Source organism: Macaca thibetana, chromosome 2 (assembly GCF_024542745.1).
Source record: "Macaca thibetana thibetana isolate TM-01 chromosome 2, ASM2454274v1, whole genome shotgun sequence".
NCBI classification, from domain to species: Eukaryota; Metazoa; Chordata; class Mammalia; order Primates; family Cercopithecidae; genus Macaca; species Macaca thibetana.
Window position 1 is genome coordinate 96,366,166 of NC_065579.1, and position 16,401 is coordinate 96,382,566.

The following is a 16,401-nucleotide window of genomic DNA, read 5'->3' on the forward strand; positions in this document are numbered from 1 at the left end:
CTGCCTTACTTTTCTTTTTTCTCCTTTGTCACTCAAAAATCATTGGAATTTATCATCTCTGTCTTGTCTGCTTTCTATATTTGACTCTGTGTTTCATTAGATCATTTAAGAATATGTTTTTGAATTTATTTTCAAAGCACACGTTTTAGCCAGTTCATCTTTCTTTCTTTTAATTTTGTGACTTGGCAGTATTTTTGTGATCAGTTAATAGGATAATAGGAAATCCTGTTAGATTAGCAAGGTGAATTTCATCTGTAGTGCTTTGCTACCCAGGAGGCTAAATCAATACCATTAAAAAGTTATTTGTCTTATCACAGTGGCCTGTAACACAACCTCATGATATAGATCCTTTAGGCTCCATTTTGTAGTTCTCTGACTTCTTAGCTGTTTATTTATGTATTTAGTTTTTGAGACAGGGTCTCGCTTTGTCACGCAGGCTGCAGTACAGTGGTGTGATCACAGCTCACTACAAGCTTGAATTCCTGGGCTCAAGCAATCCTCCCGCCTCAGCTTCCCAAGTAGCTAGGACTACAGGAGTGTACCACCACACCTGGCTAATTTATTTATTTGTAGAGACAGGGTCTTACTATGTTGCCCAGGCTGGTCTTGAACCTCTGCCCTCAAGTTACCCTTCCACCTCAGCCTCCCAAAGTGCTAAGATTACAGGCGTGATTCACCACACCTGGCTCAGACTTCTTAGCTGTTACAACCAATATTTTCTTTTTTCCCCTCTACAGTTATTTTTTTATGTTACCATGTTTAATATGATAAGATGGGATGCTGACACAGAAGTCAGCCTGGGCCAGGTTCAGTACATCTCTGACTGTGACATTAGATAAATCACCCCACTTTTTGAGCCCTGTTTCCTATTTAATTGTGGTTATGACATAGGCTGATAGCTATCAAACCAGATTCCAGTGAGGAGTAAATGAGAAGCATTTTATATTGTACCTGGCATCTAATAGGTGCTTATTAAAATGTTGGCTTCCCAAGCTTGCTCCAGTCCAGGTCTGTTACTAGGGCTAAGTTACTAGTGTTGAGATCTGGACCAGCACTAGGGTCATGTTCTTAAATTATCTTTTTCTGTTGGCCCACTGAGAAGCTAGTAAGACTCCCATGATCGCCATCGGCCCAGGTAAATGGACCTGGGGGGAGGTCCCGAGAGACTGTTGGCTGAGATCACAGCAGATAGCCAATCAGTGTCTTCCATCTGGCTCCCTTACCTGTTAATTAATCTTGCCATCTGCTTATTGTGAAAGCCAAAATAGCTAAGTGTTTAAGAGTGCTAGCAATCTCTTGTCTCTTCATCTTACCTTACCAGTTTTAAGCAGGTGAACAACAAACAAAACATTCAAACTAGAAAGATATCTGCCTTAAAAAGACCAAGGCAGGCAGTATTTTTTTCCTGTAATTTGCACTTCCTTTCTGCTTAATCATAACCAAGGTAGCATTTCCAAATAAATAATATGTAAATAAGGGAAAGGATACATTTCGAAGCTGTGCATTATCCAGCAGGTTTCGTTCTAGTGTCTAAACCCTAATGCTCCTCTGACATCAGTGGATTTTGGAGTTTCCTCTCCTTTGATGACTTGAAAATGTTTTAGCTGGAACACTGGGGTATGGAAGGAAAGCAGAGGGGGAAAGACACCATGACCGTAGTTAAGTTTTCACCACTGTCCATGCCCTTTTCCCATAGAACTTTATCTTGGGGCCAACCAGGAACATGAAGCTTCCTCTCTTTCCTTGCCCTATTTGCCCAACTCCTGCCTGGTTTTAATGTGGGTGAGAGGAGTGAGCAGGTCTTGAGTTGGTAATGAGAGGTAGCTCATAGTACAGTGTTTGGCAAGTAAAGAAGCCAGGCTGGGGAATGAGCTGGAGAAATGGAAAGAAAGAGGCAACTTGGGCTCTGAATAAGGTGCAATTCATATTTATTTTTTAATTCGTATACCTTCTTGTGTCAAAGGAAGGACTCCAGGCAGCCAGGAGATTGGTAGAATTCCCACATGGTGGTTTAGGCAGCAGCAGGGAGGTGAGGCATGAGGTGTTCTGCCCAGTTGACGGGCTTGGCAAACCCCACTGGGACCTTGGAACCAGCCAGGAGTGGAGATAGTCCATGAGCCCCACAGCATGACATAACTGAAATAGCACAGTCAGGTTTGAGAAGGCACCTGCATGGGAGTCTAGAAAGCCATTCAGGTGTGTTATTGACTAGGTTTCAGAGACTCTCGTTTGTGAGGCCTCTCACTGCTGAGGGTTAGGAGAATGGACACTGGAGCCAGCCTTGGTTTCAGTCCCAGATAAGTCAAGCCACTTGCCAGCTATGCAGCCTCTAGCAAGTTACTTTCCCTTCCTGTACTCAAGTTTCCTCATCTGCAGAATGCAGACAGCAGGGATAACGTGAAGATTAAGTGAATTATAAATGTAGACCTCAGAAAAGTGCCTGGCGCTTAGTAAAAGGCCAGTAAAAGTTGGCTGTTCTTACATGAGTAAAGGATGCGCAAGGCATGGGATAAAAATCTGAGCATGATGCATCTTTCCCCATAATGTTTTAGTTGTAATTTCACTAAATTTCCTTGGCTGTGGAGTGTCAGAGAATGGAAGTAACCCCATGCATTTCTGTGACCTCCTTAACTCCAAACAGCAGACCCTTTGTAGCCTCATTTCTCTGTCTTCAGCTCATCCTTGGGAGCAGGTGAGGAGAGGGAGTGATGGGGCAGCCGGTTGAACAGTTGGAGGGGACAGGCCTGTGAGACTCTTGTCAGGGCCCAGACCTCCAGCCTCCCTGGGTTCTTTCCCAGTGAATTGTAAACATCTCAGACCCCCTTCAGAAGGATGACGAGGTTTGGCATTTCCTTACCAGAGTTCTTCACTTCCCAGAGTCTACTGGGAAGTATATCCTCCTTTTCCCTTCCAAAAGTAGAGGTGACGTGGCCATATTGTACCTGGGGTTTTCTCATCCTTCTCAGACTCCGGTGTACAGTCCTGAGCTGAACATGACAGTACAGTGGCTTCTTTAAGACTTCTCGTGGTGCTGTTTTGTTATCGGGAATGTGCCTGCACGGTCAGTGAGCATTTATACCAGGGCCCATTAGGTAGTGTGAATGCGAGTCCCCAGGGACAGCAGAGAACTCCTATCAGCAGGAATGTCTTCTGGCAGGCCCTGCACAGCCATCTGGAAATTCTGCTGCTGACCGTTTGTGCAGCTGGGACACCGATGTCCTTCTTGTTCTCAGACCTGTGGGTTTTGATGGGTGGGCAGTGTGAAAACTTGGTCTTTAGTTCTGAACCCCGGCTATGCCACCACTAATTAAGTGGCTTTGGAAAGTTATCTAACTTCAGGCAGCCACCATTCCCCTGTCTGTAAAGTGTTTAATCATACTTAGTTCCTAGGATGGTTTTGAGGAGTGAGTTGGTATAATACATGTAAAACAAACTGCCATGCAGGCCTGCCTCAATATAGGGAAGCTTAATTTAAAAGAAATCACAGCGATGCTGTGGCGTCTGGGACTCGGGAGCCCATGCACTGGTCTCCGCAGGTCTGCGAAGCCCCGGCCTTGTTTGCACGGTGTTGCTAGCATGCGCCCTTCCTTTAGGAGGTGGATCCACAGCTTCCTTCAGATTCTCAAAACATCTGAGAGTTAAGAACCACAGCTCTAGGGCAAGGTTTCTCAACCCCAGCCCTGTTGACATTTGGGACCAGTTCGTTCTTTGTTGTGGGGGCTGTCCTGTACATTGTGGGATGTTTCGCAGCATCTCTGGCTTTTACCCCCTAGATGCCATTAGCACTAGATGCCGTTCCTCCACAGCTGTGACAACCAAATGTGTCTCCAGACATTACCAAATGTCCCTGGGCGGGGGGGGGGGGAGCGTGTGGGGCGCAAAATCGCCCCTAGTTGAGAACACCGCTCTAGATGCATCTTAGTACCTAGTGAGGGAACAGATATGTGATACCTTCTTTCATTATATGTCATTCTTTCCTATTTCTTTTTTTCTTGAATTTAGAGTATTTTCTATTTATATTTAATAGATCCAGATTAAGTAGGTTGCTCTTGTACCTGTGAACTCTTAAAACTGGGATAAACCTTCATGTGGGTGTCTAGGAACTCGTTAAACATGTATTGGCAGTGTGCACCTTTTTTTTCCTTTTAAGCGGATTTGAAATTGCTCATTTATAAATCCCTTTCAAGCCTCCCTGGCTAAGATTGACCCATGAGAAGTTATTTCCAAGGGGTGTTTGGAAATGGCAGACTCTCTGCACACACCACGGGGCCTCTCCCTCACCCCACCACCTCCCACCTTGGCCTGCCTGCCTTCCCTTGTCTTTTGTCTTGACTTCCTGAGCTGCTGGCTCCTGGCATCCTTGACTCCCTTTCCTTCGCTCCCCAGGGCAGCCTGGTATCCTGGAGGGCTTCTTGCCTACCCAGGAAATATACCCTTGGTAAACCAGTGGTGACTGCCCGAGCATCCATTTGTGCAGGAAGGCTCCTGCCTTCCAGTGCCTAAGAACCTCTTCAGAAGTCTCTCCTTTGAGCATGGAATATTTATTTGTGTGACCATGCACATTTGAGTGCCTTCTGCACCTGTAGAATGGGGCTAGCCGTGCGAGCCTCACGGCCCATGCACCAGCATGGTGTCATGTGAGGCATTAATAAGTGTTCCAAGGTAAAAAAGGTTGCTCTGTCAAGTAAGTTGGGCAAAAACACTGTAACACACTGAAGGTTCTGTGATGCCCCTCAGTAAAAACACTTAGGTTTCCTGAGCATGCTTGGCCTAGGAACACTTCTCTTTCTAGAGCACCTGTGACACCTTGAGGTCTTCAGGGACACACTCCGGTGTTATTACAGACCTTGCATGATGTCATCTGAGTCCTGGGGTTTGGTGTCATCGAGAAGATGGGCTCCCCTACTTTAGACCTCCATGTGGACTTACTGTGTTCTTAAATCACACCTCTTTAACCCGATTCCTTCTCCCTAACCCGGCAGCCTCTCAGAGTTGCTGGCAAAATACCGAAAACCTAAGTAAAGGAGGTGATGGTCACATCTACCACATATCTCTGTGTGCTGCTTTCATTTCTTTTTGCTTTCCTCTTGCTGAGGGTCCTGGGCTTGGCTTGGCATGGTCTTATTCTGCCTGAGCTTATGTCTTCCCTGTTCCCAGGAGTGTGTGTTTGGCATAGAATCAGTACATGTGGCCCTTGTTTTGTGCTTATCTTGCCATTTTACCCCTTCCATTTTGTAAAATGAGAAGGTGTTGAGTTCTGGGGCGGACATCGGTTGATTAAAATAAAGACCTCGCCACCCCTTTTGCACATACTATGGTGTGGATTTTACTGAAAAAAAACAAAAAATTGTTAATTTCTTAACTTGGTACCCCTTCTGATCATGGTAGGGTTTGGCTACTGTTTCATGGCAGGAAGGGCTAAGGCAGCTCCACTGAAGTTCCCACTGCAGTCCACCTGGAGGCCCAGACCCTGCTGGGGTTCACGCTGAGCACTTTGAGGGTGGTAAACAGCCATTGTCTTGGACTTCCATCCTAACCCTCTCTTCTCCTTGTCCCCTTCTTCCATTCCCTTTCTCCTGCAAGGTTCTGCCACCCTTCACCACTGGCAGCAGTTGGCCCAGCCTCACCTTGGGGGCATCCTGGACCCCCGGCCTGGTGTGGTCACCAAGGGCTTCCGGACACTGGATGTTGACCTGGACGAAGTGTACTGCCTTAACGACTTTGAAGAAGATGACACAGGTGACCACATTTCTCTCCCGCGCCTAGCTACCTCCACGCCAGTTCAGCACCCAGAGACCTCAGGTGAGAGGTCCCGAGCCCGTGTGACTGTCTCAGGCAGCAGAAGTTACCCGAGCCGGCCTCAGGCTTCCCCAGAGGAGATGCAGGAGCCAGCGGCCACGGAGGAGGAGGAGGAGGAGGAGGAGGAGGGGTCTGGTGAGGGCACCATGATAAGTCCTGTAAACTTGGCACCTTTCCCGGAGGCAGAGTTTTGGGCCATTCTCACCTCTATTCCAGGCACCATCCGTAGTGGCTCTCTGTCTGTAGCTTCCGCTCGTCTGTGTGGGTGATGATTAAAGCATTCTCATTGCACAGTACTGTTTTTAAATACAGAGTCTGATGACTCCTATTTGTAACAATGGATGTGGCTCCCCTGCCCATCTTGGAGGTGCATGGCCCAGCAGGGATCGTAAAGTGGGAGCAGGAAAGGCTGCTAAAAAAAAAAAAAAAAAAAAGGTGGGCTTTGGGGCCCCTGAAAAACATCAGTGCCCTTCTTCCTGGTCTGGGTGTCTCCCTGAGTCTAAGGGGAAGATTCTCAAGTCCCCTGGTGATTTCCAAGTGGAGCTGAGCAATTTTAGGGAAATTGAGTGCTGGGTCATTCAGAAGGCAAATGAGATCATCTGTTACCTGTATGCTGTATTAAAATAGAAAGAACCAGGAAAGGTTCAGGATTTCAGACACTTCATCAGCCTTTTCACTTTCCCAACTTCAATGGAGGTGTATATGTTGTTTTCTTTTCAGCTTACACATGTGTTCAAAGTGGATTTTTATAAAGTGTTTTAGCAATACTCCTTAACCAAATAAACCTTTGGAGAATGTCACTGAGCTTTTCCAGAGAGAAGACCCTAGATGAAGCTGGAAAAGAGCTCTGGCTGACTCCACCCACTGCACCCAAGCATTAAAGGTGTGGCCATGAGTTTACAGAATTACCCACATCCCAGCTGCCACTGGGATGAAAAGCTTTGTGCTCAGAGCCCTGGGAATCATGGGATCACATGGTTACTGTTTATCCCAACAGCATGCTCTGCCTAGACTGGACCTCCCAGCCCCTTGTGTTGGGAAGACAAAGCTTTTGTGGAGTCAGGGGAGAGACTGAGAAAAAAATGAATTAACCCTGTGTTGTCATCCTCATGACATTCCCAAGGATTCACCAGGTTTGAAGCGAGGACATTCATCTTTGTGATTCTTAATTTTCATTTTTGAAGGCCACAACACTCCCCTTGAAATACAGGGCAGGAAAGAGCTGAGGTTCTTCCATTCCCCTGGCGAATTTCAAACAGCTGTGGTCAAGGGATTTTATTTGGGATCAACTTTTCCTTTTTTCCTTGATGTTAATTTTAGAGAAGTCATCAAGTCGTGTGATTTGTTTAGTACCTAGGTTTGTTTATGGTTTGGTTTTTTTTAAAGCAGTTACATTACTAGATTAAGCTTGTGAGGGAATGAAAATGTTTTTTTATTTCGTATCTACACACTTGAAAAAGGAAAACCAGCTGCGGTACTGTCCCAGTTTTGTCATCAGCACCCGTGGCCATCAGGAAGGCAGGTGGTGGTGCAGGAACATGACGCCTGGCTGGTTTTTGTGGCTGCAGGGGTAGGCCCCATGCCGATTGCCGATTGGGATACTCCCCTACAACCTTACAGGTAGAATAGAAGGTGAGTTCTGGGAGTGCAAAGAAGCACCTTTAGGTGTACCTTCTAGAAGTTGTACAGAAGGACTAAAGCTTATCAAGTCGACAAAGAACTTATCTTGGAGCACAGAGAGAGAGAAGGGACCAATAATGAGGACTGGGGACATCCTGACCACTCTCCTTAACATAAACACTGACATTTTTCTTGCTTGTTCCTTCTGTACTCAAACCTGTAGCAAATTCATCCTAGAAACACTATTTGAGGAGGGGCATGAACATTTATAGTTGAAACTGTAGAAAGGGTCAGGTTGGAGGTGTGTAATAAAAAATAATTACCTGGGTTGCCAAAGGTAATTTAGGAAGGGTCTGATCATTTAGATGAGAATTCTTTGGGGCTTATTTTCTGGGTGAGGTTCATCTTTAAAAACTGGCTTCAGAGGGGAGAGGGGTGAACAATGAATTGGCTCTGTTTTCTCTATTGGGAATTACAGGACCATTTTGATTCTCAGAATTTAAAAAGCATATCATCATCCTGGAGGTCCCAGTTAGCTCTCTGCCTGCCATCATGGAGACACAGGCAGACAGATAAGCTTTATGGAGAGGCTTGGGGCATCCTTTGTCTTGGGATGTGTATCCATGGTGTCTCGTCCCTGCCTTTTAATCCGTCCTGTATGCTTGGGCTTTTCTGTTGCCAAACAGCACTATCCCAGGAGCTGCTGTCTGCCTGGGGAAACTCAGTGGGGAGGCACTTTGGGGACAGAAGGTGATGAACCTTTTTATGTGCAGCTGGTGTGATAGAAGGAAACTGGGAAGACTTGTACGCTAGGCAGTTTTGTCCAGAGCCTGCTGTCCCATGGAGAAAAACTTTTAAGCACTGAAAAAATTTGATTAATGTATTTAAATGTATTATTTGAAGCATCATTCACTTGTTGATTTTTATAATCCCATGTCTTAAAAAGGATGATTCCATGTTATTGTATTGTAAATAATTTAGATGATTAAAATGGATTGTTTAAAAAGTTTTAGATTATAGTTTTACTTTATTTCAGTGATATGTTTTATGTTTTAATTTATATAGAAAGTATACCTTATCAGAACTAGTCATCATCTTGTTCTGTCAGTACTCTGTATTTTAGGTATTTGTGTGGGGAAGAGCCTGCATGTGGCAAAGGACTAAGAGTTAAAGTCACACAGTTAAATCAGTAGTTGGCTAGTGGATGAGCAGTTCAGTTGAATTATCTGGAATGCCTTGATCCTTAAAGGTGAGAAAGAAGTGGGATTAAAGCCACATGGATAGAGAAAATTGATGGTCAGTTTATTTTAATGCTTTTATGCATCGAAGGCTGATTCATATTGAGGGGAGGTATCCTCAGAAACTTACACGAATCATGGCATCTTGACATCTTACCTGGCAGTGACCCGGTAGTAGAACCTTGTCCTAATTGGAGCTGAGATTTTTTTTTTTTTTTTTTGAGACAGAGTCTCACTCTGTTGCCTAGGCTGGAGTGCAGTGGCATAGTCTCAGCTCACTGCAACCTCCACCTCCTGGGTTCAAGTGATTTTCCTGCCTCAGCCTCCCAAGTAGCTGGGACTATAGGCACACGTCACCACACCCAGCTAATTTTTGTATTTTTATAGAGACGGGCTTTCACCCTGTTAACCAGGCTGGTCTCAGACTCCTGGCTTCAAGTGATCTGCCCGCCTTGGCCTCCCAAAGTACTGGGATTACTGGTGTGAGCCACCACACCTGACCTGGAGCTGAGATCTTAAAGTCAGAGTGGAAGACAAAAAGCACAGTTGGCTAAAATTGCCCTTGAAAAATTCCCTAAATCTTCAGCAACTGGGCCACCAAGGCAAAAGCCAAGAATCAGCTGCTTTTGTTGCCTCCTTGTTTGATACATAGGCCCAAGGTCAGGAGCAGTGACTGGGTGAAAGGGCCGAGAAGGGCTGGTGGTAGGAAGGAGCCAGGCGGAGTCAGGCCAGCAGGGTGTTCCCGCAGCTTTGCCCAGGCGAGGCAGCTAGAGCAAAGCTGAGCCAGCTCATATCCTGTCCCCACTTCAGTCCACCACAGACCACAGAAGTGGGGTTCAGACAGGCTTGTGAGAAGTTGGTTTGGGGGCTTGATGGGTCTGGAAGGAAAAGTCTGGTATGCTGGATTCACAGACCCTTGGGTACAGGGAAGTTCCTTCCCATTGTCTACATTGAGAGAGTTGATGTGAGTTCCCATGCTGTTGGGAACACTTTTCGATTCAGCCTGGTTCTGTGGCAGTTATGAGGGAGTTTGGTTGTTAGGGACAGAGTGGATGGTTGGCTCACACCCACCTGTATTAGGAGATGCTAAGGAAAGCCCTGTGCTCTTCCATCAGAATATATAGTAAGCCAGAGTAAAACAGGCCAACTGCCACCTGCAAGTGGAAAAATGAATGAAGAATGAAAGAATTGATTCCTTCAAAACAAACAGCATAGAGTCAGCTCTGCTTAAAATATCCAGAACAAAGCCCACTTGTTGAGCATTTTCTCTCTGGTGTCCTCACCTCTGAACACTACAGAGGGCCCCCTGGTGCTCCTGGAGGCACGTGGGTTGCTGAGGAGTAGGTGTCTGAACCTGACACCCTTCTAATATGGAGGGCTCTTGAGGGAGCACCCAGTGTTGAGGGGAGGAGCTGTGCAACCGCACTGCCTAGTGAAGCACAGGTGAAGTGCTCTCTTGTGCTGGCCTTGAACGCACCAGCGGGGAAAGGTCTTGATGCAGCTCAGCCAGGCTACCTCCCTTCACCTGTTGGTGTCTGCCACAGAAGGAAGGACAAGAGGACAAAAGGGCGTGGGGTCCAGCTTTGTTGGTGTCTGAAGACTACAAAGGGATTTCTGCATTTGCCCTTTTGACATTTTAACAGCATTCTAAAAATCCCCCTTTCTCTAGAAGATACCCTAGGGGCACTTGAGAGAATTTGTGACCCTCTGCACAATGCTGTGAAATTGTTTATCTCTTAAATCACATCCTTTTTAGGTGAAACAGGGTAGGCAACTTGGCGTAGTGGGAAGAAGAGTCGACTTTTAATTTTGCAGAAACCAAAAATAAGTTGTGCAGAAACCAGAAAAAGATCTTGTGATGTGTAGTTCGAAATCTCTGTGATAGAAACCTCCCAGCTTCCTGCTGGCCAGATGTCTGATCACCGAGGAGCTCAGGGATCTCTACGGAGCTGCAGGAGCAGTCGAGGGCTCTGTTGAAGAAATGCTTAAGCAGAGAAAAAATAAATACCAAGCCTCTGTGAAGCCCAGAACTAAGGCCTTTAAAAGTGTCATCTTGTACCACATGTTACAGTTTAAAATCACTTTTGTATTTTTTAAAACAAGCTGCACTGCTGCATCTGAAACTGCTCTTAATTCCCCCACTCCCCACCTCCAGAGAAAACACTTGTTAAAGCCACACGAATCCCTAGAATAGTACTTACATTAATGATGACTTGTAGGGCAAACTAGGCAACTTTTCCCACGTGAACTCATCAGAGAACTTTTTTCCCCCTGAAAATATCATGGGCAGAGTTACATAATGAAGAGACAGGAAAGTCTTCAGAGCACCTTCCATGCCCTGATATTTTAGTCTTTTAGGAAGAGATAAAGCATTGCTTCTTCCCTATCTGTTTAATGGAAAGGGAACTAATTTCTCATACAGGTGACAGTAAAGACACGTCTTCCTCTCCCCGTTCCACCCCTCAAGCAAAAGGCAACAAAGTCATTGGAAGCTGGGCATTAAACAACTAAAACATATTGATATTCCTAGGGGATAGCTCAAGACATACCCTTAATCTGGATGGACAGTGGCTTTTATTTTCAATAGATTTGTTTTTTTTTTTTTTTTTTTTTTTGAGACGGAGTCTCGCTCTGTCACCCAGGCTGGAGTGCAGTGGCCGGATCTCAGCTCACTGCAAGCTCCGCCTCCCGGGTTTACGCCATTCTCCTGCCTCAGCCTCCCGAGTAGCTGGGACTACAGGCGCCCGCCACCTCGCCCGGCTAAGTTTTTGTATTTTTAGTAGAGACGGGGTTTCACTGTGTTACCCAGGATGGTCTCGATCTCCTGACCTCGTGATCCGCCCGTCTCGGCCTCCCAAAGTGCTGGGATTACAGGCTTGAGCCACCGCGCCCGGCCTATAGATTTGTTTTTACTTGGATAGAACAGGCTGGCCTGTGGGTGCCACTGTTGGGGGGTGTGTGTGTGTATTGGTTGAGGAGTTTATAGAACTTGAAAAGCAGATCCAAGTCATGTGACAGCAGCATCCCACTACATGCTCAAGAAAAGGAAAGAAAGGTCAGGGCATAGGGTTTATTTTATACAAGTTGGCCATTTCCCAAGAGTGACGAAAAGAACATGGAAGGTCCTCAGTGCATCACAAAGGTGGAGTCCCTTTTCCAAGATTTTGAGATGCTTTTGTAAATTTACGTTTATAGAAGTTATTTATGTGAGTTTTTAAAAATAGCTTGGGTATGCAGCATGGCCAGTGTTTCTCCGTTCTCAGAGGCTTCCTCAGAAGTAGCTGTGTCTGGGTGTGTATTGCACCCTGAATTTCCCCATAGCAACATACCAAGTATGGTTGCATTTTCCACTGTCTCTGTGTGGGCTCATGTGAGGGTTCTTTTAAGGACTAGGTTTTATGGCAGCCTTTAGAGAGAAGAAAGCTGCTGTTGTCCCCAGCACTTCCCAGGGATGGGGGAAGGAGAGTGCCATTAGAAGGGAAGGAAATGCATGAGCAGGTGTGTACTAATTGTATTATGGGTGGCCAGACGGGCAGAGTTCCAATCATCCTGCAAATCCCTGTGGAACCTCTGGGCCCCACCGGAGTGTCCCAGCCTCTTCTGTGCTCCCTTCTCACCATGAAAGCACTGGGCCATGGGAAGCAGTGGGCTTCCTACCTATCTTCCCTGGGAGGCCCGAGGAGTCCACAGAGCAGCAGCCATCCTGCTCTATATTGTGCAGTCTGAGGGGCATCCAGGGAGTGGGGGCCGTGTCAGGGCTCCCCCGTCACCGGCTGCAGCAGAAGGATCCCAGCCACCCAGTTTTCCAGTCAGTCCCAGGCATCACGGGCCCCTGAGAGCATGGGCAGTCAGTGCCACTGATCAAGTATACCTGCTCCAGGCAGAAGGCTCACCTGAGTCCAACCAGAGAGAGCAGGTGAGCTCTCACTCGGTATACAGAGTGAAAGTAAGAGTGGCTCTCACTCTCGCAGAGTCCTCTGATGTGTCCACCTGTAGCTAGCTGAAGGATGTGTGCTTGCATGTTGTATGTTTTCAGAACAAAACATCTGCACGACAGCCACGGGCAGTTCATCAACATAGGAGATCTTGAATAATAATCAAGGATTAATTAAGTTTAAAGCGTATGTCACATTTTGTGCCAGTGTCAGAATCTGGGGGAAGAAGAACAATTTAAAAAGAATTAGGGTTTTTATTGGTAAATCCAAATTCATTCCTAAATCAAATGATGAAAATATTTGTTGTTGTTAATACTCTAACCCATTTAACCTATACCTGTCTCTTCACAACACTAGGAAGCCCTCCACTCAGGTTGAGAGAAAGAATAAGAATTTAAATAGGGAGTTAAAGCCTTAAATCGAAGAAACTCTATCCTTTGAGCTCCCAAATGAGCAGCATGGGATGAACACATAATACCATCTTCTGCAGAGAACTTTCCATTTAGATAAAGAAGGGGGCTTTGATGTGTGGCATGGGCTTGGTGACTTCACAGTGAGCCCTCACCCCAAGCCCCCATTTCCTGCCAAGAAGGATGTTTTATGTTTCTTTTCTTTCTTTTTTTTTTTTTTTTTTTTTTTTTTTTTTTTTTTTTTTTTTTAGAACTTGCTCTCTTCCTGCACCCAGGGCTTTAGGAATCAGCCCGTTGCTTCTCTGTAGCAAGCATGAGGAGCCTCTGATGATCCCAGTCTTGGGTGACTCACTGTCTCTCTGTTGTGTCTCAAGGAAGGGAGGTGCAGCAGCGGCCTGGCAGTCAGTGGTGACATGCGGAGAGCCCACGGGTCCAGGCGTCCTGGTGGTATTTTGGAGGGGCCGAGTCTCTGGCTTTAGCACTTTGGAAACTTGTTGATCTTCCTTGGTCTTCTATGGCTATTCATTGCTTCTGGGGAATGGTGACTTGCGAATTTTTAGCAGCCTTTTCCTATCCCCAAAACCCATTTGTATAAGATGGGTTTGCTTCTGCTGATGCAACTATGTCTCTAAAATGTCCATCTCACACTCCCTATTGCAATTGAAGATCCAATATGTAAGAGGGTGGAGGAGGAAGTGAACATTTGTGACCTTTTGATTTGATATTCTGGCCATGTGTTTAAATGGGGGTATGCTTCTAATTTTAAATCTAGCCTTCCTTTGTTTGATTTCTTTTAAATGTTATCTCTCTTTCAACTGTGTTGTCTTATTTCCCCCTCTCCTCCTTCCCAAATAACCCCTCATGCCTGTTATTTGGGGTGCGCTTCCCAGGCTTTCTGTTATTTTTGTTTCTAGACCTTATTGCAGTAAGAGAGTCGTGATTGTTTGGTTGCCTTCTCTTCATAGCTTACTCCATTTTTGTTTTGCTTGTGGCAGTTTCTTACTTATTGGAGTTCCTGAGCCATTGTGTTCGCTGATTAAGAAAGATTCATAAAGGCTATTTTTATGTGTTTTTTTTCCATCCCTCCTGCTTTGCTTGGAGCTCCCCGTGGCTGAGGGTTTTCTCCTGTGGCCGTGGTGCTGGCTGTCATGCCAGGTGCCGTGGGAGCCTGCTTTGACACACAGACCCGAGTCAGACCTTAAAAATCAGGGCAAACCGTCTTGCCTTGTTCTTCTAATCACCGTCACTTTTGTATTCTGGATTTGTCCTGCCTGCCTTTAATTTGCGTCTCCAGCATTTTTTTTTTTGTTTGTTTCATCGGGTTCCTGGTTTTCTTTTAAGACATAGTCAATTGTGTGGACCTGTAGGTTTGGGGCAGCAACCAATTCCATTGTTTTCCTTTTTGTCAAATCCAAGAGAAAATATACCATTAGGAGCTAGAAGATTCTAGTTCACAGCCTTTTGAATCTTCATGGCCTTTGAATCCTCACGGCCTCTGATATCTGAATCAGTTTTCTCCCAGGAGGTCTCTGGGGGCTGAGCTGCTACAGGGGCAGAGGGTGGGGTGGGCTTGGGTGGGAGAATCATCCCGGCACTTCATCGTGCATGCTATTTGGGGCAGTATCTTTTTTTTTTTTTTTTTTTTTTTTTTTTTTTTTTTCCCTGATGCTCGAGTTATGAATGAGGATGACCTCTGCAATCATGATGTCTCCCATAGACTCTGTTGCTTGTTCCTTTGCCAGCTTTCTCATGCATGGTCCTAACACTTCCATGATTTACTTTGCTCCAGACCCATCGTCTTCAGCCGCCTCAGCAATAACTTGTTTGAGCATTAAAAGGAAGTAAATCAGGAACAACTTGTTGCCATCTCATTTTCATTAGAAATCAGACATCTTAGAGATGTCAAGAAAGCAGCTGGCAACTAGAGGGTAGGGGGACCTGTACTCTCACACTGCGGTGTGTCGGACCAGACCTGATCCTGGAGCTTAAGACCCTGGAGAGCCCTGATCTCTGTAACTCTTGCCACGTTGTTGCTGAGGCAGCTGAAGTCCCCATCTCCCACCGTAACAATCACAAATAGACAGTAGTGGAGCCAGCATCCCCAAGCCCCTTTTTGTGTAAGCAGAAAGGGAGCTATGAGCCTTGCCCTGTTTCCAGGTGCCAAGTGCCTCTCCCTGCCTGTACCTCTGCCCTTCCTCTGAGCAGAGCTTTGGTACCTGTTGCCAATGCAAAGAAATGTAAAGCAGCAAAAGAAGATAGCAGGTTCTGACCTGAGGAGGGAAACCAAATTTATCCCACAAAGGCCCATTACCCCGCCCCCCTCGCCTCCCACCCCCAGACTGGATCCACTACTGGCCCAAGAATACTGATGAGAAACCTTGTCTGGATTGGGTCGGAAGCTGGAATTCGGTGCTGTGCAGACCAGTGCTCAAAATTGTGGTTATTTTTGAGGACTCGCCTTCAATCCAGAACATTTGCGTTTCACCTTCCTCGCCCAGATCCAGTTAACAAGGTAGCTCATCACTTCTTGCATCTGTTGAGTGACATGCTGGATTTTAATTTTTATTGTGGTTGTACTTGGATGCAAGGAATATGTTTTGTTCCTCCCAATTTAGCGCACCATCCTGGGAAGTGCATGTCTCAGACCAACTCCACCTTCACCTTCACCACCTGTCGCATTCTGCATCCTTCAGATGAGCTCACTCGGGTCACACCAAGGTAAGGGACCCTGGCTCTGGGATGGGCAGGGGTGGGGTGAGGTCGGGGCACTCCCTTCCCTGCAAAGCTTAATATTGAGGAAAGCCAAGTAGAGAGGCTCATAGAAAAACCACCTCAAGCCAGTTTAAGCATCTCAGCATTTGCAGGCACTTGTTCTGGGTCCCATCTTTCCTTTCGTTGTTGTTTTTGTGTGTGTGTGTGTGTGTGGGGGGGGGGGGGGGTTCTTTTTTTTTTTTTTTCCCTTGCAGCAGAGTTTTGCTCTGTTGCCCAGGCTGGAGTGCCGTGGCATGATCTTGGCTCACTGCAACCTCCACCTCCTGGGTTCGAGCCCATCTTTCCTTTTGAATTGAGGCTATTATTTATTTGGATCCGGCTCAGATAAAGAGACCTGGACCCACCTTCAGTTGCCCTTTTAGTTGCCCATTTAGTTGGCCATGGAATGGATTCTTAGGCCCCTCCTTAACCAGCTGAAGTTGACACTACCACAGGCCCTGCGGCTAAAGTCTGTTGGATTTTTTGCCCCAAAGTTTGTCAATAGAACACAGAGTTCTTTTATTTATGGATGGAGTTACTGAGCCCTGTGGAACCCCTTGTGCCTCTGCAATAGGCCACAGGAACCATGCACTACGGCCAAACTGTAATGACCAAAATGAGAAGACTCCAAGACTAAGCCACATGCCC

The 16,401-nt window shown here is 46.2% G+C and overlaps 1 protein-coding gene across 12 annotated transcripts in view; it reads left to right on the forward strand.

Moving 5' to 3' along the window:
- TRAK1 (trafficking kinesin protein 1) overlaps positions 1-16,401 on the forward strand; it is a 213,866-nt gene that overhangs the window by 191,937 nt on the left and 5,528 nt on the right. For 5 of the 12 annotated variants that reach the window (XM_050780361.1, XM_050780354.1, XM_050780359.1 and 2 more), the window contains 2 exons: positions 5,584-5,934; positions 15,618-15,720. In XM_050780361.1, coding sequence (XP_050636318.1) covers positions 5,584-5,934; positions 15,618-15,720 — 454 coding nt within the window. The remainder of the gene's footprint in view (positions 1-5,583; positions 5,935-15,617; positions 15,721-16,401) is intronic. The other 7 variants (XM_050780355.1, XM_050780366.1, XM_050780363.1 and 4 more) reach the window with 2 other exon arrangements.